At 44.9% G+C, this 22,009-nt stretch overlaps 1 protein-coding gene across 5 annotated transcripts in view; it reads right to left on the bottom strand.

The window, feature by feature from the left end:
- Positions 1–5,264, bottom strand: part of inpp5jb (inositol polyphosphate-5-phosphatase Jb) — a 98,594-nt gene extending 93,330 nt beyond the window's left edge. For 3 of the 5 annotated variants that reach the window (XM_048556518.1, XM_048556522.1, XM_048556523.1), the window contains exons 1-2: positions 5,165–5,264; positions 3,983–4,084 (exon numbers count right to left, since the gene is read on the bottom strand). In XM_048556518.1, coding sequence (XP_048412475.1) covers positions 3,983–4,084; positions 5,165–5,187 — 125 coding nt within the window. In that variant the 5' untranslated portion in view covers positions 5,188–5,264. Of the gene's footprint in view, positions 1–3,982; positions 4,085–4,187 lie in introns of all 5 variants that reach the window. The other 2 variants (XM_048556519.1, XM_048556520.2) reach the window with 2 other exon arrangements.
- Between the last annotated feature and the right edge of the window lie 16,745 nt (positions 5,265–22,009).

The raw sequence follows: 22,009 nt of genomic DNA, 5'->3' as shown, positions 1-22,009 counted from the left end.
GCCAAGGCTTTAGGGTGGGGAGTAATCACAGAGATCAGGGTGGAGGGAGTGGACACCAGGATCTATCAGGTAGGTGGTGTGGAGGTAGCAGGAGGTTGGTGACATCTTGACACACTTCATGTGTGCAAGGGCACCCACTGAATAGGGTGCTCCTCTTAGATTTATCCACTTGGCCTTTCAGAATGTCCTGCCCACTCCCACCCGAATTCCATCTGTCACTCATTTAGTTTGTCTGTCTGGGTCATTTTGTAAACTTTCTGTTCCTCGGTGCAGTTTAACCATGTCATGTAAAAACTTGGATGTATATCTTTCTATTTTGTCCCTCAGGTAATTGATATAAATGGTGAAAAACTGAGGGCCTAAGTCAGATCCCTTGGGTACACATTGCAATTGGAAAATAAACTAATTCTCCTGACTCCTATGCTTCCTAACTCCATATCAACCAGTTTCACAAGAATGCTCTGTCTCAGTAACGTGAACAGTACCATCTGAAGCCAACAAGAAATGCTGGAGGAAGGATAAGGCTGCGAATGGAGTTGTAAATGAGGATGAAGATTTTGAATTTGGGGATGGAGACAATACAAAATCAATGGAGCTTGGCAGACATAGTAGAGTTGGTTTGAGAAAATTTGTGCTATTGGAAATTTGGACAATGTGGAGTTTACGTGATTAAAGACCAGAAGGTCAGTGGGGAGTGATATTGGAAAAGTCCATTCTGGCTGTAACAGAGCCTATATAAGGATTTAAACAGTACACAGGGTTAGCTAAGAAGTACAGCTTCTTCTGCTGAACAACAGAAGACAATAAATCGTTCTAAGGAAGGGTCACCGGACCTGAAACATTAACTCTATTTTCTCCTTCACAGATGCTGCCAGAGCTGCTGAGTTTTTTCAGCAACTTTGTTTTGTTCCTGATTTAAAGCACCTGCAGTTCTTTTGGTTTTATTTATTAAATAATTACATCTTGATCTGTTGAACATTTCGAGCATCTTCCATATACATTTCAGAGTTCTCTCATTAACTGTATTTTCCCATTGAAAGTTATTGGTAATGGAAGGCTTTGCAGCTCAGCTCAGTCAGACAGGGTATCTGAATTTTTTAAAAAATCTTGATCAGCCTCACCAGCAAGAAGGTTAAAAAATGGAGCTATGGCAAGTCTGTGCATCTTTTAGCTAAAACCAAATCAGTGCTGTCAATCCTGCCAATATTCAGTTGGACAGAATCCCTGACTTGATATTAGAGAGAATGTGGAGGTGCCCATGTTGGACTGGAGTGAACAAAGTCAGAAATCACACGACTATAACCTGGTGTTGTGTGATTTCTGACTGATGTTAGAGGCACAGTCTGTCAATACAGTGACAGAGTTATGAAGTTAAGGTGACAGAGGGATCCAGTTTGGTATCCCCAACATTGGTGTAGGAGATGAACACATGGCCAGAGCTAATGGGAAGCTAGTGATTGAGGAAAATTAGGGGTGAGGATGCAGTGTAGGGTACTTAAAAAAAATACTCCATCGCTGCAGGGCAGCTAGTTTGCGATGGGTCAGGCAACTGTGTAGCAAAATGATGACAGATCAATGAAAGGGCTAGCCGGATGTGAGACATGCGTAAGGTGGATGGAGTTGGATAGAGCAGGGTCAGGAATGGATGTTGCAGGTTCCAGGTTTTAGATCTTTTATTAAGGTCAGGGAAGGTGGTAAGAGAGGGGGAGGTGTGGCTTTGTTAGTCAAGCACAGTATAAAGGTGGCTAAAAGAACTTTTGATGAGGACTCATCTACTGAGGTGGTATGGACTGAGGTCAGAAACGGGAGGAGAGGTCACACTGCTGGGAGTTCTTCATAGGCCTCCGCAAAGTTCCAGGGATGTGGAGGAGAGGATTGGCAAGACTATTCTGGGCAGGAGTGAAAGGAACAGGGTGGTCATGATGAGAGACTTTAACTTCCCTAACATTGACTGGAAATGCTATAACTCTAGTACATCAGATGGATCAGTTTTTGTCCAATGTGTGCAGGAAGGGCCAACAAGAGGGGAGGCCTACTGGATCTGATACTTGGTAATGAACCAGGCCAGGTGTTTGATTTAGTGGCAGGTGAGCACTTTGGAGAGAGTGACCATAATTCAGTTACGTTTAGTTTTTTCGATGGAAAGGGATAGGAACATGCCACAGGGCAAGAGTTATAGATGGGGGAAGGGCAATTATAATGCAATTAGGCAAGACTTAGGAGGCACAGAATGAGTTAGCAAAATGCAGGGCATGAGGACCATTGAAATGTGGAGCTGGCTTAAGGAACAGATATTGTGTGTCCTTGATAGGTATGTCCCTGTCAGGCAGGGAGGAAGCGATAAGGTAAGGGAACCGTGGTTTACTAAAGAAATTGTATCTCTTGTAAAGCGGAAGAGGGAGGCTTATGTGATGATGAGATAAGATGATTCAGATGAGGCGATGGAGAGTTAATTATAGACCTGTGAGCCTTATGTCTGTTGTAGGAAAAGTTTTGGAAAGGATTATAAGAGATAGGATTTATAATCATCTAGCAAGCAACAATTTGATTGGAGATAGTCAGCATGGATTCATCAAGGGCAGGTCGTGTCTCACAAACCTCATTGAGTTTTTTGAGAAGGTGACCGAGCATGTGGATGAGGGTCGGGCAGTTGGCATGGTGCACATGGTCTTCAGTAAAGCCTTCAATAAAGTTCCACATGGTAGGCTATTGGAGAAAATACAGAGGCACGGGATTGAGGGAGATTTAGCAGTTTTGATTAGAAACCGGTTTTCTATAAGAAAGCAATGAGTGGTGGTTGATGAAAAATATTCAGCCTGGAGTCTGGTTACTAGTGGTGTGCCTCAAGGATCTGTTTTGGGACCACTGCTGTTTGTCATTTTTATAAATGCCTTGGACGCAGGCATAGGTGGATGGGTTAGTAAGTTTGCAGATGACACTAAAGTCGGTGGACTGGTGGACAGTGTGGAAGAATGTTGCAGGTTGCAGGGAGACTTGGATAAACTGCAGAATTGGGCTGAAAGGTGGCAAATGGAGTTCAATGCGGATAAATGTGAGGTGATTCACTTTGGGAGGAATAATAGGAAGGCAGAATACTGGGTCAATGGAAAGAATCTGGGTAGTGTGGATGTGCAGGGGGATCTTGGTGTCCATGTACATAGATCCTTGAAAGATGCCACCCAGGTTGATAGTGCTGTTAAGAAGGCTTACGGTGTGTTAGGTTTTATTGGTAGAGGGATTGAGTTCTGGAGCCGTGATGTCATGATGCAATTGTACAAAACGTTAGTGCGGCCTCACTTGGAACATTGCGTGCAGTTCTGGTCGGCCCATTACAGGAAGGATATGGAAGCACTGGAAAAGGTGCAGAGGAGATTTACCAGGATGTTGCCTGGTCTGGAGCACAGGCCCTATGAAAAAAGGCTGAGGGACTTCGGTCTGTTCTCATTGGAGAGAAAGAAGCTAGGAAGGGATTTAATAGAGACATACAAGATGATCAGAGGATTAGATAGGGTGGACAGTGAGAGTCTTTTTCCAAGGATGATGACTTCAGCTTGTACAAGGGGGCACAGCGACAAATTGAGGGGTGATAGATTTAAGACAGATGTCAGAGGCAGATTCTTTACTCAGAGAGTGGTAAGGGCGTGGAATGCCCTGCCTGCCAATGTAGTTAACTCAGCCACATTAGGGGCATTTAAACAGTCCTTGGATAAGCATATGGATGATGATGGGATAGTGTAGGGGGATGGGCTTAGATTAGTTCACAGGTCGGCGCAACATCGAGGACCGAAGGGCCTGTTCTGCGCTGTACAGTCCTATGTTCTATGTTCTAACCATGTTGAACTCTGCAACATTGCCACTTCGGACGAAGGGATGGAAAGGGTTTTTTTAAAAAAAACACAGCTCCAACCGTGCCAGGTTATCTGACGTAGAAGTGAACGTTCACAGCAAGATTGTTTGAGACAGTGACAGAATCTGTTCTCACCTGAACCCGTCGTCTGCAGCATCCTCTGTTTCTGGTACAGATAGGGAGCCAAAACTGACCGCTGGCTGTTCCGGGATCAGAGCAGCGCTCATCCTGTCGGAACTGCGGAGAAGCAAGAGATTGCAGATCGTGAGAGGTATTCAGGAGATAGAGAAACACAGGTCAACATATCTCCGAAAGGGAGAAGTATGCAGAATGAACATACATTGCAGTATCTAGGAAAGAGAATATTGCATCCAGGAAGGTCACACAGTGTCTGTCCTGACGATAGATTACTCTGCACCGCTAACTCCTGATGTCTAAATGAAGATCCGAGCTGCTGCAGATTCTTGCGCAGAGCTCACCCAGACTCCGCTGCTCCTGACTTCCTCTCGGTGGGGAGCTGGCCCCGCCGCTGTCCCTCCGGCACTCACACTCCGGCAGGGTCGCAGTCCCTCCGGCACTCACACTCCGGCAGGGTCGCTGTCCCTCCGGCACACACCGGTAGGGTCGCAGTCCCTCCGGCACTCACACTCCGGCAGGGTCGCTGTCCCTCCGGCACACACCGGTAGGGTCGTTGTCACTCCGGCACCCACACTCCGGCAGGGTCGCAGTCCCTCCGGCACTCACACTCCGGCAGGGTCGCTGTCCCTCCGGCACACACCGGTAGGGTCGCAGTCCCTCCGGCACTCACACTCCGGCAGGGTCGCTGTCCCTCCGGCACACACCGGTAGGGTCGTTGTCACTCCGGCACCCACACTCCGGCAGGGTCGCAGTCCCTCCGGCACACACCGGTAGGGTCGTTGTCACTCCGGCACCCACACTCCGGCAGAGTCGCAGTCCCTCCGGCACTCACACTCCGGCAGGGTCGCAGTCCCTCCGGCACTCACACTCCGGCAGGGTCGCAGTCCCTCCGGCACTCACACTCCGGCAGGGTCGCAGTCCCTCCGGCACTCACACACACTCTTACTGCCGGCTCGGAGCCTCTTCCTGTCCCTGACGTCATGGGGCAATAGCTTTTAAAGGGGGAAAGCAGCCAGCTCGGGTGTTCGAGCCCCAGGGAGAGGCATCGACAAGGTGACAGTGTCCCAACCATAGACACACACCAAACAGGTCCCAAAACACACACTACTTCTCCCGGTTAACATCTGGTGAGTGGTCAGGAAGCTGCAACATTGCTTCTCTGTTGTAAGTACTGACTACCTGGGCACCTTTCTGGCATTCATCCAAATGAGTGGAGACAGTCAGCTATAAGAGGGCATTCACATCCATGTGGAATACACGCACATTTTGGCCAGCGATCCGGAACAGAAATACTGATCGAATCGCCCTCTTCCGTTCAGAATTCCAGGCACTAAGAGTCGATTAATATTTTAAAGATTTGTTCGTCCTACCTTTCTAGGCCCAAAACAATCAAAGAACAGTTACAGCATGTGTCAGTGTACACTACACACCTTTCAAACTCCATAAAGTTTAATTCATCTAAATCGCTGCTGCCCAGCGTAACCAAATCCTGTTTGTCCAGCAGACCCCACCCCCGGCACCTCTGCTGGGTGATTTATATTTGTTCCTGGTTCAATCAATCCTCGATTTCAATATTCTCATTCTTGTTTTCAAATTCCTTCATGTCATCACCATCTTTCTTTGTAATCTCCTACAGTTCCATAACTCGCTGAGATCTCCATTTGCTACAGTTGTTAGTGAGGTTCTAAACTAACATGGCAGGGAGTTGGGAATCTATGCAAGGAGTCAGAAGAAGTGGAATCAAGGATAAGATCAAAAGACAGGGAGGCAAATAAGAAAAGAGATAGGTGTAGAAATCAAAGGCCAAGATCAAACGGGGCCACAGTGAAAAATGATGGGAGTGGGATCATTTATGTTAAAAAGACAAGCCTTAAAGCTTTGTGCATTCTTAATAAAGTGGATGAATATCATGCATATAGATAAAAGCAGGTATGGTATAGTAAGGATTTCAGAGACATGGTGGCAGTGTGACTAGGGATTGGAACAGAACATCAAGGAGTATTCAGTATTTCAGAAGAACAGATGAAAAGGAAAAGGTTGTGTAGTTGTATTGCAGGTTACAGAGGACATTAACACAATAGTGGGGAAAGATATTAGCTCTGAGAATGTGTAATCTATATGGGCAGTGCTTAGAAACACCAAACAGCCAAACATTTGTGGTTGTATATGGAAACAGTATGCAGTACTCCAAACAGTAGGGGTGATGTTATGAGTAGCACTAAACGGAAATTAGAGACACATGTAATAAAGGAACATATGTAATTATGGATAGCATTAATTTGCATATAAATTGGGCAAATCAAATTAGTAATAGTGTTATAGAGGAGGAATTCCTGGATAGTAAATGGGTTGCTAGCGAGTTTTGAGAAGATTTGTAGCTCAGGTTGAGGTACTGGATGTGAGTTTGCTCGCTGAGCTGGAAGGTTAGTTTTGACGTTTCATCACCATTCTAGGTAACATCATCAGTGAGCCTCTGACGAAGCTTTGTCAGATGCTCACTGATGATGTTGCCTAGAATGGTGACGAAATGTCTGTAAACTAACCTTCCAGCTCAGCGAGCAAACTCACATCCAGTAAATGGGTTGGTTTTCTGGACCAATACATTGGGGAACCAAGTAAAGAGCAGGCCATCCTAGACTAGGTATTATGTAATAAAAAGGGAATAATTAGCAAATAAAAAGTGAAAGAAATGTGGATGCCGTAACTCAGGAACAAAAACAGAAGTTGCTTGAAAAGCTCAGCAGGTCTGGCAGCATCTGTGAAGAAAAAAATCAGAGTTAACATTTTGGGTCCGGTGACCCTTCTTCAGAACTGATCCTCAACTTTTGTTTTTGTTCCAGAATAATTAGCAGTCTAGTTGTGTAAGGTGCCTTGGGGATGAATGACTATAATGTGGTAGAATTCTTCATCAAGATTGAGAGTAACATAGTTAATTCCGAGACTAGGGTCATGAGTCTAAATAAGGAAACTACAATGATATTAGGCATGAGTTTGCTATAATACTTTGGGTAAGGAAACTGCAATGATATCAGGCATGAGTTTGCTATAATACTTTGGGTAAGGAAACTACAATGATATCAGGCATGAGTTTGCTATAATACTTTGGGAACTTTACTTAAAGAGCTGGTGATGGAAAGGCAATGGCAAACATTCAAAGAGCACATGGGTGAACAAAAATTGATCATTCCCATCTGGCACAAAAGTAAATTGCAGAAGGTGGCCAACCCATGACTTAAAGGGAAATTAGAAATAGTATTAGATCCAAGGAAGACCCATACAAACTGCCCAGAAAAATAAACAACAGGCTTGAGGAATTGGAGCAGTTTAGAATTCAGCAATGGAAGACAAAAGGATTAATTAAGAAAGGGAAACTAGAGTACAAGAGTATGCTTACGAGGCTCACAAAACTACTCTAAGGATTTCTACATTGATAGATGAAGAGAAAAAGATTGGTGGAGACAAATGTAATTCCTTTACAGTTAGAAACAGGGAAATTTATAATGGGGAATGAAGAAGTGGCAGATAAATTCAATACTTCTGTGTTCACAAAGGAGGACATAAATAACATAATAGAGATGCGGGGGCACACAAGGTTTAGTGAGAGAATGGAACTGAAGGAAATCAGTATTACTAGGGAAATGGTGTTGGGGAAACTGATGGGATTAAAGGCCAATAAATCCTTAGGGCTGACTACACCCAAAAGTATTAAGAAAGCCACCTTAGAAATAGTGGATGTATTGGTTATTATCTTCCAAGGCTCTTTACATTTTGGAACAGTTCCTACAGATTAGTGGGTAGCTAATATAATCCCACTACTTAAAAATGGGAGGTAATGAGAAAACCAGGAATTATTGATCAGTCAGCCTGATATCAGTAGTGGGGAAAATGCTAGAACCATTATAAAACAAGTAATAGTTGAGCACTTGGAAGACAGTGATGGGATTGGACAGAGTCAACATGGATTTATGAAAGGGCTTCGCAAATCTACTGGAATTCTTTAAGAATGTAACTCACAGAGTTGATAAGGAGGAGCCAATGGATGTGGCTATTAGAACTTTCATAAGGTTTTTGACAAAATCCCACGTAATAAGTTAATATGTAAAACTAAAGCAAATGGGATTGACAGTACATTGAGATTGATAGAAAACTGGTTGGCCGGATAGGAATCAAAGAGTGGGGATAAAAAGTGTCTTTTCCTGAATGGCAGGCAATGGCTAATGGGGTACTGCAGGGATCAGTGCTCAGACCCCAGCTACTCCAAATCACCTGGGGCTAAAAAGATCAAAGGATATGGGGGGAAAGCAGGAACAAGATATTGAGTTGAATGATTAGCCATGTTCATAATGAATTCCCAGCAGACTTGAAGGGCCGAATGGTCTACAACTGCTCCTATTTTCTATGTTTCTCCTCCAGTTTTTGGCCTCTTGTATATTCCCAATTTTAATCACTCCACCTTTGGTGACTACGACTTTGCCTGCCCTGGATCCAAGACCCACACCTCTCCCTCTCTCTAATCGTGTTTCCTCTTTGAAGAAATGCTTTAAAACCTACCTCTTTGCTGTTCCCCTAAAATCTCCTTGGTTGGCTCAATGTCATATTTTGTTTGATAATTACTCCTTTGAAGCACCTTGGGATGTTTATTACATCAAAATGTGACACAAGTACAAAGTTTTCGTTGTTATTTTAGAAAATGGTCCACCATGTCTCAGTTCCATCCAACGCTGTTGTTCTGTGACATTAATATTACCAAAAATTCGGCTGGAGCTTCACCTGTTGGTTTATTTTACTTTCATGAATATGAAGTCATTTTGGCTTAATTTTTCACCGTGATCATTCAATCATCTTTTATATTTGAATTTTTCCCTCCTCTAACAAAAGTAGACTTACCTTACTCATCATTTATTGCTCATCATCATTTTGGGAGCATTGATGATTATTGTAATTGCTTGTGCTTACTTCCAACTTTGATTACAACTCAGAAGGCACTGCCACAGAAAATGTTTTAGCCAACACATCAGGCAGAATTTGACATTTTTGAAGGAAAGGAGAAGGGGGTGGGCATTAAAATTAAGTTGTTCCTGCAACAATATCTAGATAGCATACAGGTCTGGGCTGATCAATGACAATATGCTCTACACAAGTTGCTAGGCTGTGACCATCTCCAAACTAGAGGAAAGAATCTGTCATTCATTGACATTCAATGGTATTACTATCACTGAATCCTCCACCATCAGCATCCCGGGGTTACCATTGACTAAAAGGCGAACTGGATCAGCAACACAAGAACTGCAAAAACAAATGCTGATCCGAGGCTAGGAATTTTGTAGCAAATAACTGACTTCCCAACTCTTCAAAGTCTGTTGACCACCTGCAAGTCAGGAATGCAAAATAAACACTCCATGTTTCTGGATGGACCAGCTCATGGTATCAAAAAACAGCTGAAGGTGCTGGATACTACAAAGGTAATTGGCCTTAAAAATTCAGGCAACAAGACTGAAGACATGTGCTCCAGAATTAGCCATGCACCTTGCCAAGCTGTTCTAATAAATTTGTGACACTGGGTTTAATACTGCAATGTGGAAGATTTCTCAGGTATGTCCAGTGCCCAAGTAACAGCACAAATCCAGCCAAGCCAATTGTTATCCCATCAGCCTACTCTCAATCATTAGTAAAGTGATGCAAGGTGTCATCAACAATGCTTTCAAGCATTACCTGCTCAGCAATAACCTACTCAGTGATGTCCAGTTTGGGTTCCAATTGGTTTCCAATGGCTGTTCAGCTCCTGACCTCAATACAGCCCAGAATTGAGGTGAGAGTGACAGCCCATGACATCAAGGCGGCATTTGACTGAGTGTGGCATCAAGGATCCCTAGCAAAACTGGAATCAATGGGAACATGGAAAAAGCTCTCCAAAAGTGGGAGTCATGCCTGGCACAAAGCAATAAAATTGTGGTTCTTGGAGGTCAATCACTTCAGGGCATCTCTGCAGGAGTTTCTAAGATTACTGTTGTAGATCCAACCATCTACATCTGCTTCATCCATGACCTTCCCTCCATCATAAAGTCAGAAGTAGGGATGTTCACGGATGATTACACTATATTTATGACCACTTGTAACTCCTTAGACATCAATGCTATCTGTGTTGATATGCAGCAAAACCTGGACAACAACCAGGCTTGGACAGATAAGTGGTCAATAACATTCACACCACACAAATGCCAGGCAATGACTGTCTCCAGCATGAGAGAATCTAACTATCCCCCTCGATACATAATGGCATTACATTTACAAAATGCCCTACTATCAAGATCATGTGGGTTATCATTGATCAAAGCATGAACTGGACGCACCATAAAAATACTGTTGCTACAAGAACAGGTCAGGGACTAGAAATTCTGCAAACTCATTTTCTCACTCCCCAAAGCCTGCCTATTTTCTACAAGGCACAGGTAAGGAATGTGATGGAATACCACCCATTTGCCTGGATGAGTTCACCTCTGACAGTGCTCAAAAACCTCAACACCATCCAGGACAAACCATCCACAATCTTTAACATTCATGAGGGAAACAGATGCATGGGAAGACTAACATCTTAGGCTTCTCTCCAAGCCACATGCCTTCCTGACTTGGAAGTATATCACAGTTCTTTCATTATTGCTGGGTCAAACTTTGGAACTCCTTCTGATAACGCTGTGGGTATACCCGACACGCTCCCTAAAAACTGACTACTGTTGGTCAAGAAGGCATCTCATTATCACCTCCTCAAGGGCATTTAGGGATGGGCAATAAATGCTGGTCTAGCCTGTTTGCTCATATCATTTGAAGAAAATAAAGGGCATTGCGATTTTAACCCACTCTTGAGTGCTCTTCCAATAGAGAGCTGTATTGAAGTCAGTGAGATGCTCTAAGATACAGTTGAAAAACTCACAGTAGGGCCAGGTGATACAAGTGTGCAGAAGAGGGAGATTCATCTGATGTTGGAACTCACTACAATATGCAGGAACTCTCTGCATCTGTGAATGTTATACACCAAACATGAATTATTTCATGCTATCCCAATAATTAAACACTCAAAGTATTCTTTCCGCAGCAAAACTATGTTTCACCTTTTAGAAAACCTACAATAAAAATAAATTTAATAGTAAAAGAAGAAAACCCATTCTAGACTTTTGAGTTTCTGTTTGAGTTAAACAATCACAACAAAGTTATGAATAGGCATGTGACATGCTAATGTAACATAGGACATATTTAATCTGAATTAATGATTGACAGAATATGAACACAATGAATATATTACAGACTGTTAGCATGGAAATTACAGTAACCTCTGAACTTCTTACTTATCATGTTCAGCCTATCCCTCCTGCAGTTTTCATGTAAATTGCAGGGCCCATAAACCCTGCAGGAACAATATTAATCCACTGAAAACCAATCCTCTGGGATCAGACTGTACACGAATCAGCTGATGGTGACACCAACTAAAAGAAACATCAGCTTAAATCATCATTGCGATTATTGAGAAGAAGTGTTTACATATTTAACAGGACCCTATTTTTGATCTATTGATACTGATATGCATGGACATTATTGCCTCACACTAAACTGGTCCAAATGACCTACCTTTTAAAGAGAAAATGTCTTCATCTAAAGGTGTGACTTAGCCATGTTATAATCTCAATGAGTATACAGTGTGTAACCCATATGTAACAAAACAAGGAACCTTCTGGTATCTGGGCTTGCTTGACATTTTTAAAATCTATTTGCGGGATGTGGGCATGCTGGCAAGGCCAATAGTTTTTGCCTAACTTTCATTGCATCAAGAAGTTGGTGGTGAGCTGCCTCTTTGAACTACTGCCATCTGTGTGATGTAAATATAACGTAGTATGACCATAAGACCGTCAGAAATAGGAACAGGAGTAGGTCATTCAACCCCTTGAGCCTTCTCTGCCATTCAATAGGATCACAGATGATCCAGCATTTCTCACTTTTCTGTGTTTTCCTGTAACGCATGATTCCCCTTCTGATCAAGAATGTGTCCATCTCAGCCTTAAATACACGCAAGGACTCTGTCCCCACAATTCTCTATGGCAAGGAGTTCCAAAGACTTTGAAAGAGGAAATTCCTTCTGAATGCATTACATATAATGGTTTGCAATAGCTATGTGTAATGAATGTATCATATTAGTATGTATCCTGTACATATATTACAGAAGAAAGCCAAATGATTTACATCTAATGTTATACATACCTGCAATAGATAATAGACATTTACTGGAATGTTTTGTTTTCTCTTTTCCAAAGAAAGGATTTGGTAAAAGCGTTCTTTTCGATGCTTGTCTCTTTTTCAAAGTAGAAGGTAAAGTCACCATAATCTTACTGGACCAAAGGGCTGCAGTCTTGTTAGGATTACCATGCCTCCAGTGACGGGAGAGGTTTAGAAGGAGAGTCCTTTATGGTAACCTCAGCCAGTGAGGGAAGTGAACCCCTGGTGTTAATATCACTCCTGGGTCATAAACCACCGATTAGATCTAACTGACCTCCACTAAGTATTGAGTATTCATGTGAGTAAAAATATTCTTAAAATGACAAGTAATAGGCTAACTTTGAGCTTGTTATCTCATGAATATAAGTAAAAAAGACATTTATTCATTTGGCTTATTAATTGATGAACACTCCACAGCCAGTGTTAGGAAATTGTTGATCAGGACCTCATCAGACAAGGAGGGATACAGATGAAGAGGAGGTGTTAAACTTAGATGTTAATAGCACAAAATAGATCTATGCTACATGTTAGTAGGAAAGCAAGAATTGAAAGAGCAGGAAATATTTCTATCACAGTTCCAGTGATGTCCAAAACAAGCTGGAGGCACAGCTCCTCATTTTCTGACCGCAGCCTTCAGGACTCAACATTGAGTTCAACAACTTCAGATCATGAAATGTCTCCTCCACGCTGATGAGCCCCTTTTGCCCACATTGTCTTTTTGTTAGATCTTATTTGTGTTTGTGAGTATATTTTTGGGTTTTAAAAAAATATTTTTCTCTGTATTCAAAGGTAATAAATTTCCTCTTTTACTCAAGAAAACTTTGGTCATAGTCCATTTCTGAAGAAGGGCCCCGACCTGAAAAGTCAAGCTTTCCTGCTCCTCTGATGCTGCTTGGCCTGCTGTTTTCTTCCAGCTTCACACCGTGTTATCTTTGGTCATGGTCTCTTTTGTTTTGGCCTAATGAACTACATTTGAATTGAAGTGGCTGAATTAGCTGTACACTACAAACGATGAAATATTTGTTGTGATTGACTGAAGTTGTTAAAAAAAAGAGGAGCTGATTACCCTTCCTCACCTGCAAATGACAAGTAATATGTGTATCTGTAAATGAAAACTCCCAAGTGTTTAAAGGCATAGGGCTGAATTTTATCACAAATCATCCAAGTCAATTTTGATAAATTTCATGGAGGGTTTCTTTCAGTGAACCCTGGTAAATTTTCTCACATTATCTTCCCAAATTTGCCTCAGTGCCTATCCACTAAGCCCTTAGGGTGCCCATTCTCCCACACTCTGCAGGCAGAGGTACCAGCCACTGCCAGAACATCCTGGAATTCCTGGAGTTATCCTTAAAGCCTAGCTGCACACCCAGTGAAAAGCTGGCATTTCGCATCTGCCCTGAACAATTTACATTATTTGACGCGAACATGTTGAACACAGGGTAACTGGCATCCTGCTTTGTCAATGGGGAACCTGCAGGTGGCGGTCAGCAGAGGGTGCATGTGGACACTACCCCAGAGGTGTGCCCTGAGAGGACTGATGGAAGTCCAGAGGAGCAAGCCATTGCTTTGAACTTTAAGTTACCGTCCAGTTTAAATCTGGCCGGTGAGATAATGGGGAACTGTGTCTCTGTGAAGTGAAATGATGTAATAATGAGACTGTTAGTGCACACTGATACAAACTGGCCTCTCCTCACTCGCTAGCAAGAACCTCATCTCACCGTTCAGTACCTGACTGGAAAATGGGACTTCTAGCTCCCAACAACTGGGAATTCCTCACTAATGATCTCACTCACTTACCCCAATTTCCTCATTAATATCCATGTCATTCAGGGGCTGGGAAGAATCCGACCTTAGTTCCAGTTCCAACACTGCCTGTCTACCTGAGATAGAACACGTAATGTTTCAGATGGGAAATGCTTGGTATTTACTAGCTTTATTAATATTAAAATTAATAGTCCTGTCATCTTGGGTAGATTAGAAAACTCAAAATCGGTAGGACTCCAAGTCTGGATAATGCTTAAACAAAGCCGGTTATAGATGAGACAGTTGCACTGTGAGAGTCCTTGCCATATCTTCAATCAGTCAATACAGTCAGGTGTAGGTGCATTGGGCTGGAAGCTAGCTCATATTGTTCTTACAATGAATCTTTTAGTGTGTGTGTTAGGTGCGTCTCAGTCAGTGCACCGTGACCCCCGGCTCAGGACCATACTAAAACTATCTAGGCCCCATCTCTTGGATGTAAAGGATGTACGGAACTAGTTTGAAGAAGAGGAGTTGTTCTTGGTGTCCAGACAACATTTATCCTTTAATCAACATCACAACAACGGATTAATCGGTTATTATCACACAACCGTTTGTGGCAACTTATTTATCCAAATCGATTCTTATACTTCCAATATTACGCTTCAAAAACACAATCAGCTTTCAGGTGCTCAGGGACATGCAGTGGTTAAGTTTTAAAGGCTATATGTAAATGAAAGTCATATTTATTCTGACTCGGGCTGGATTATACCTATTGGGGCTAAAAGAAATGAATTGGTTCAATGTATTCCAGTCTCAGGTTTAAGGGTGCAGCATTTGACAATTCAGAATGGGATTGTGTGACTGCAGGAAAACTCAGGCTGGAACATTAGACAGTGACTGGGTTTGACTGCCCTCTGGTGACAATTACAAATATTACGCTAAACTCGAACTTGCAACCAAATAACACAGTTCCACGTTCACTGATAATGGGAACTGCAGATGCTGGAGAATCCAAGATAATAAAATGTGAGGCTGGATGAACACAGCAGGCCAAGCAGCATCTCAGGAGCACAAAAGCTGATGTTTCGGGCCTAGATCCTTCATCAGAGAGGGGAATGGGGTGAGGGAACTGGAATAAATAGGGAGAGAGGGGGAGGCGGACCGAAGATGGAGAGAAAAGAAGATAGGTGGAGAGGGCAGTATAGGTGGGTATAGGTGGGGAGGTAGGGAGGGGATAGGCCAGTCCAGGGAAAACGGACAGGTCAAGGGGGTAGGATGAGGTTAGTAGGTAGGAAATGGAGGTGCGGCTTGGGGTGGGAGGAAGGGATGGGTGAGAGGAAGAACAGGTTAGGGAGGCAGAGACAGGTTGGACTGGTTTTGGGATGCAGTGGGGGGAGGGGACGAACTGGGCTGGTTGTATGATGCAGTGGGGGGGAGGGGACGAACTGGGCTGGTTTTGGGATGCGGTGGGTGAAGGGGAGATTTTGAAGCTGGTGAAGTCCACATTGATACCATTGGGCTGCAGGGTTCCCAAGCGGAATATGAGTTGCTGTTCCTGCAACCTTCGGGTGGCATCATTGTGGCACTGCAGGAGGCCCATGATGGACATGTCATCTAGAGAATGGGAGGGGGAGTGGAAATGGTTCACAACTGGGAGGTGCAGTTGTTTGTTGCGAACCGAGTGGAGGTGTTCTGCAAAACGGTCCCCAAGCCTCCGCTTTGTTTCCCCAATGTAGAGGAAGCCACATCGGGTACAATGGATGCAGTATACCACATTGGCAGATGTGCAGGTGAACCTCTGCTTAATATGGAAAGTCATCTTGGGACCTGAGATAGGGGTGAGGGAGGAGGTGTGGGGCAAGTGTAGCATTTCCTGCGGCTGCAGGGGAAGGTGGCGGGTGTGGTGGGGTTGGAGGGCAGTGTGGAGTGAACAAGGGAGTCACGGAGAGAGTGGTCTCTCCGGAAAGCAGACAAGGGTGGAGATGGAAAAATGTCTTGGGTGGTGGGGTCAGGTTGTAGATGGCAGAAGTGTCGGAGGATGATGCGTTGTATCCGGAGGCTGGTGGGGTGGTGTGTGAGAATGAGGGGGATCCACTTTGGGCGGTTGTGGCAGGTGCGGGGTGGGAGGGATGTGTTGCAGGACATGTGGGAGAAGCGGTCAAGGGCATTCTTGACCACTGTGGGTGGAAAGTTGCGGTCCTTGAAGAACTTGGACATCTGTGATGTGCGGGAGTGGAATGCCTCATCGTGGGAGCAGATGAGGTGGAGGCGGAGGAATTGGGAATAGGGCATGGAATTTTTGCAGGAGGGTGGGTGGGAGGAGGTGTATTCTAGGTAGCTGTGGGAGTCGGTGGGCTTGAAATGGACATCAGTTACAAGTTGGTTGCCTAAGATGGAGACTGAGAGGTCCAGGAAGGTGAGGGATGTGCTGGAGATGGCCCAGGTGAACTGAAGGTTGGGGTGGAAAGTGTTGGTGAAGTGGATGAACTGTTCGAGCTCCTCTGGGGAGCAAGAGGCGGCGCCGATACAGTCATCAATGTAACGAGGAAGAGGTGGGGTTTGGGGCCTGTGTAGGTGCGGAAGAGGGACTGTTCCACATAACCTACAAAGAGGCAGGCAAAGCTGGGGCCCATGCCGGCGCCCATGGCCAACGCCGATGGAACGCTGCCCACGGCCGACGCCAACGGAACCCCGCCCATGGCCGACGAACTCATCGCTCCGCCCACAATCTCTACAGCCAGCAACCCCAGAGAAAACAGCCACACTGAGCCCTGCTGCATCTTCACCATCCCCCCAGACCTCCCACTGACTGAGGACAAACGGTCAGTCCTAAGCAAGGGGCTCACCTTTGTCCCCCTGCAACCACACATCAACGAATACCAGTCACGGTTGGACATAGAGCAGTTTTTCCGCCAGCTTCGCCTCCACGCTTACTTCTTCAACCAGGAACCTACCCCTCCCTCCACTGACTTCTTCGTCCGCTTCCAACACAAGTCCTCCTCCTGGACACCATCCCCAGGCCTCCTACCTTCCCTCGACCTCTTCATCTCCAACTGCCGTCGAGACATTAACCGCCTCAACCTCTCCACCCCTCTCACCCGCTCCAACCTCTCCCCCGCAGAACGGGCAGGCCTCCGCTCCCTCCGCTCCAACCCCAACCTCACCATCAAACCCGCAGACAAGGGTGGCGCAGTGGTAGTATGGCGCACTGACCTCTACATCGCCGAGGCCAAACGCCAACTCTCCGACATCTCCTCCTACCGCCCCCTCGATCATGACCCCACCCCCGAGCACCAAACCATCATCTCCAACACCATTCATGACATAATCACCTCAGGGGACCTCCCACCCACAGCCTCCAACCTCATTGCTCCCCAAACCCGCACGACCCGTTTCTATCTCCTTCCCAAAATCCACAAACCTGCCTGCCCTGGTCGACCCATTGTCTCAGCCTGTTCCTGCCCTACTGAACTCATCTCCACATATCTGGACTCCATTTTCTCCCCTTTGGTCCAGGAACTCCCTACCTACGTCCGTGATACCACCCATGCCCTCCACCTCCTCCAGAACTTCCAATTCCCTGGCCCCAACACCTCATTTTCACCATGTCCAGTCCCTATACACCTGTATTCCGCATGCAGATGGCCTCAAGGCCCTCCGCTTCTTCCTGTCCCGCAGGCCCGACCAGTCACCCTCCACCGACACCCTCATCCGCCTAGCCGAACTCGTCCTCACCCTCAACAACTTCTCTTTCGATTCCTCCCACTTCCTACAGACAAAGGGGGTGGCCATGGGCACCCGCATGGGCCCCAGCTATGCCTGCCTCTTTGTAGGTTACGTGGAACAGTCCTTCTTCCGCACCTACACAGGCCCCAAACCCCACCTCTTCCTCTGTTACATTGATGACTGTATCGGCACCGCCTCTTGCTCCCCAGAGGAGCTCGAACAGTTCATCCACTTCACCAACACCTTCCACCCCAACCTTCAGTTCACCTGGGCCAGCTCCAGCACATCCCTCACCTTCCTGGATCTCTCAGTCTCCATCTCAGGCAACCAGCTTGTAAGTGATGTCCATTTCAAGCCCACCAACTCCCACAGCTACCTAGAATACATCTCCTCCCACCCACCCTCCTGCAAAAATTCCATGCCCTATTCCCAATTCCTCCACCTCCGCTGCATCTGCTCCCACGATGAGGCATTCCACTCCCGCACATCCCAGATGTCCAAGTTCTTCAAGGACCGCAACTTTCCCCCCACAGTGGTCGAGAACGCCCTTGACTGCGTCTCCCACATGTCCCGCAACACATCCCTCACACCCTGCCCCCGCCATGACCGCCCAAAGAGGACCCCCCTCGTTCTCACACACCACCCCACCAACCTCCGGATACAACACATCATCCTTCCACCATCTACAATCCGACCCCACCAACCAAGACATTTTTCCATCCCCACCCTGGTCTGCTTTCCGGAGAGACCACTCTCTTTTAAAAGCTTTTGTGCACCTGAGATGCTGCTGGGCCTGCTGTGTTCATCCAGCCTCACATTTTATTATCCATGTTCACTCTTTTTTTTTACCTCATCATAGCAAGATCAATTGTAGCTCAGAAAGAAAAGTCTAATAACTAGTGCAATAACATTATATTATCGTTAGGTCAGTAACTAAGTTTCCAGATGCATGTTTTGTTAAATCCAACCGCTGAACCCTCAAACTTTACAAACCGTGTTTTCCAAACCGTCTCCTTTTCAAAGTCTTTGAATGTGCTGTCACCTCCCAATTCCAAGCCATCCCCAACAGCATAAAAACAGCTCTTATCAAAGTCTCAGGTAATATCCCATCTGGTTCACTGCTGTCATTTAGGGAAGGAAACTGCCATCCTCAACTGGTCTGCCTACATGTGACTCCAGACCCACAGAACTGTGGTCGACTCTCAACTGCCATCTGGGCTAGTCGCTGGCGCAGCCAGTGACATCCTCATTCCGTGAATAAGTAGAAATTTCTGTGATGGCAACAATTAATCGGATCACCTACAGTGTTGAAGGTCGTGACAAGTACAGTGCTGTATGGGTCAGGACTTACGTCCTAATCGCTTCCAATATAAATTAGTGATTTGGATGAGGGAATCAAATGTAATAATTTCAAAGCTTGCTTATGTGGCAAAACTAGACAGGAGTGGGAATGGGGAGAAGGATGAAAAGAGGCTTCAGGGCAATTTAGACAGTTTGATTGAATGGAAAAAAAAGATGGCAGATCCGTTATAATGCAGATATGTGTGAAATTGTTCACCTTGGTGGGAAAATGGAATAGCAGAGTATTATTTAAATCATGATAGATGCGTTGTTGTACAGGAATCAGCAAAATCGAGCATGAGGTACAACAAGCAGTTAGGAAGACAAGTGGTATGTTGACTTTCACTGTGAGAAGGTTTGAATGCAGGTGCAAGGAGATCTTACTGTAGCTGTACCTGGCCTGGGTGAGACCACCCTTGGAGTACTGTGTGTGATTTTGATCTCCTTACCTAAGCAGAGGTAAACTTGCTGCTGAGGGAAAGCAATAGACTGATTCCAGGGGATAAGGTCAAAAATCAAACAACTCCAGGGTTTAGTCTAACAGGTTTATTTGAAAACACTATAAACCTGTTGGACTATAACCTGGTGCTGTGTGATTTCTGACCTTGTCCACGCCAGTCCAGCACCAGCACCTCCACATTATACCAGGGGATGGTAGGTTTGTCCTGTGAGGAGACATTGAGTCAACTGGGTTCACATTTACTGGGGTTTAGAAGAACAAAAAGGGATTACATTGAAATGTGGAAAGCCCTGAACAGGTCAGAATAGACTCCAGGGATGCAGGGATGATAGTTCCCCTGGCAGGGGTGCAGAACAAAGGGTCATTGACTCAGGATATGGGGTAGGCCACTTCAGACTGAGATGAGGAGGAAATGTCTTCATTTGATGGGTGGTGACCACTGGAGTTACCTACCATAAAAGGCTGGACAGGCCATGTCTTTGAATGCAATTAAGAAATAAATAGATTTTCTAGAAGCTAAAGGTTTCGAGAAGTATGGTGAGAGTGGGAGCATGGCATTAAAATAGAGGATCAGTCGCGAACATGTTGAATGGCAAACTGGGCTTGATGGGTCAAATGGTCTACTCTGTTCTTATGTTTCTACCATAAGGACAGTAGCACTTGCAACAGTAACTCTTTCTTATTCTGTGCAGTTACCCCCTGGTGTCCGCCACAGATTTATGCTTGGCCCTCTCCTATTACTCATCCATGTGGACTTCATCAAAAAGCACAGCATCAGTTTCTACCTGTTTATACTGTCTCCAACCATTACTCAGCTCCACCTCTGCACCTTCTCTCTCAACCTCTGTCAGATTGCTTGTCTGATACCCAGTTAAGTACTGGATGAGCAGAAGTATCCCCTAACTAATTTCTGGAAAGATCCAAGCCATCATCTTTGATCTCCATAACAATTTTCTTTTCTGTAATTATGAACTCCATGTCCCTCTGTAGAAGCTTTTTAAGCTTAATTAGATCTGTGTGTAATGTTGGTGATGGAATTTGTCTTGGGTTTGAACACAGACCATCACTAACATCTCCTATTTCACCTCCATTACATTATCCATATGAGCATTCAAGCAATAAAGATTTCACAGCTAAGCTTCATTCTGTCCCGAGCAATGGCCACATTCACACACTTACAGCAGGAGTTACTGAACACAAGTCAGGAACAAAAAAGAAACCCATCCTCATGATTAAATCAGTGGTACTGAGGCCAATGCTAGTGTCCTCTGTGGGGTTCAGCTGACATCTTTTGACTTTGTACAAATCAATAAATGAACCTTTTCTGCACTGTATATCTGCACAACACACAGCAGTGTGTATGCCCACTACAAGCTTCAGACTTATTTTTAAAGCAGAGAACTGGCACTAGCTTCATATCTGTGACCTCCACTCCACTTTCATCCTCATGCATTGTTACATTTTGCTTTAGCCCTTGCACAAAATGCAATTTCACTGCTGTACAGATCTGAACGTACTGTTCAGACTGGGCTTCCTTGTTTTTTGTTTCATCTTTCTGCATTTGCATTGGAGCATTGACAGTTTGCTGAGATTCATAAGAATTCCCTGCTCTCTGTTGTCTTGCCCATACCAGCAGCTAAATTCAGCGGTTTTACCCTCTGTCTTGCCTGGGGAGCTGAGAGCATTTATAGGGCCCAGACGGACTACAAGTTGAGTTCAGCTGCTTCAGCACAGATTAGATATCTGGTGTTTTACATCATATAGTCCATCAGCTTGGGCCTTTTTCATAGTGTCCTAGCCAGTATCTCTATCTCAAACCATGTTACCTCAGCAGATTATCTGGTCACCGTCACAGCACAGTGCATAAACTGCACAGAACTTGCTGTGTTAGAAGGGCACCCTACCGGCTCTAACGAACTTTAAGCTGTCCTGAGGGTTTAAAAGGCACTGTACAAATACAGGTCTTTCTCTACTCACTAATAACACAAATTTAAATCTTTTGATCCATTTTCTGAGAGGGACTGACATTTTTTACTTCTGCACAATTTCCTCTCTGTCTATCCTCTGAGTAGTCACTTCTTCTGGTGTCCCTTCCAGGTACGATCCTTCACATTTTGTTTTGACCATTTGGTCAACAGACAATGCCCAGTCCAGTCATATCCTGGAGGATAGAACAGAACAGGAGAGGAGCAATTGTCCTCCACACCCGTTCTCCTTAAACTCGGGATACAGAAGTCCTTTGAAAGATCATTATGCCTGGGGTCACCACTGGGGATCGAGATTGGGAATTTCCTGGTGTGGGTGGGTACGTTTATATCTGAGTCCTTGAGAAATCTAGTTTTTATTTGTAATACTTGTTATTTATCTGAAGGTTAGTGAATGGGGGATTTCTCATTGACACAAATTGTTATTTTAATTTGGTTTAACTAGGCCTTAGCCTAGCTGTTTTGAGTTGTGCAGATGTGCTCCCAGTGTTGGTAAAAATAAAGTGT

Source organism: Stegostoma tigrinum, chromosome 26, assembly GCF_030684315.1.
Source record: "Stegostoma tigrinum isolate sSteTig4 chromosome 26, sSteTig4.hap1, whole genome shotgun sequence".
Taxonomy (NCBI): domain Eukaryota; kingdom Metazoa; phylum Chordata; class Chondrichthyes; order Orectolobiformes; family Stegostomatidae; genus Stegostoma; species Stegostoma tigrinum.
The sequence above is the reverse complement of the archived record's forward strand: the minus strand, read 5'-3'. Positions and strand labels throughout refer to the sequence as shown.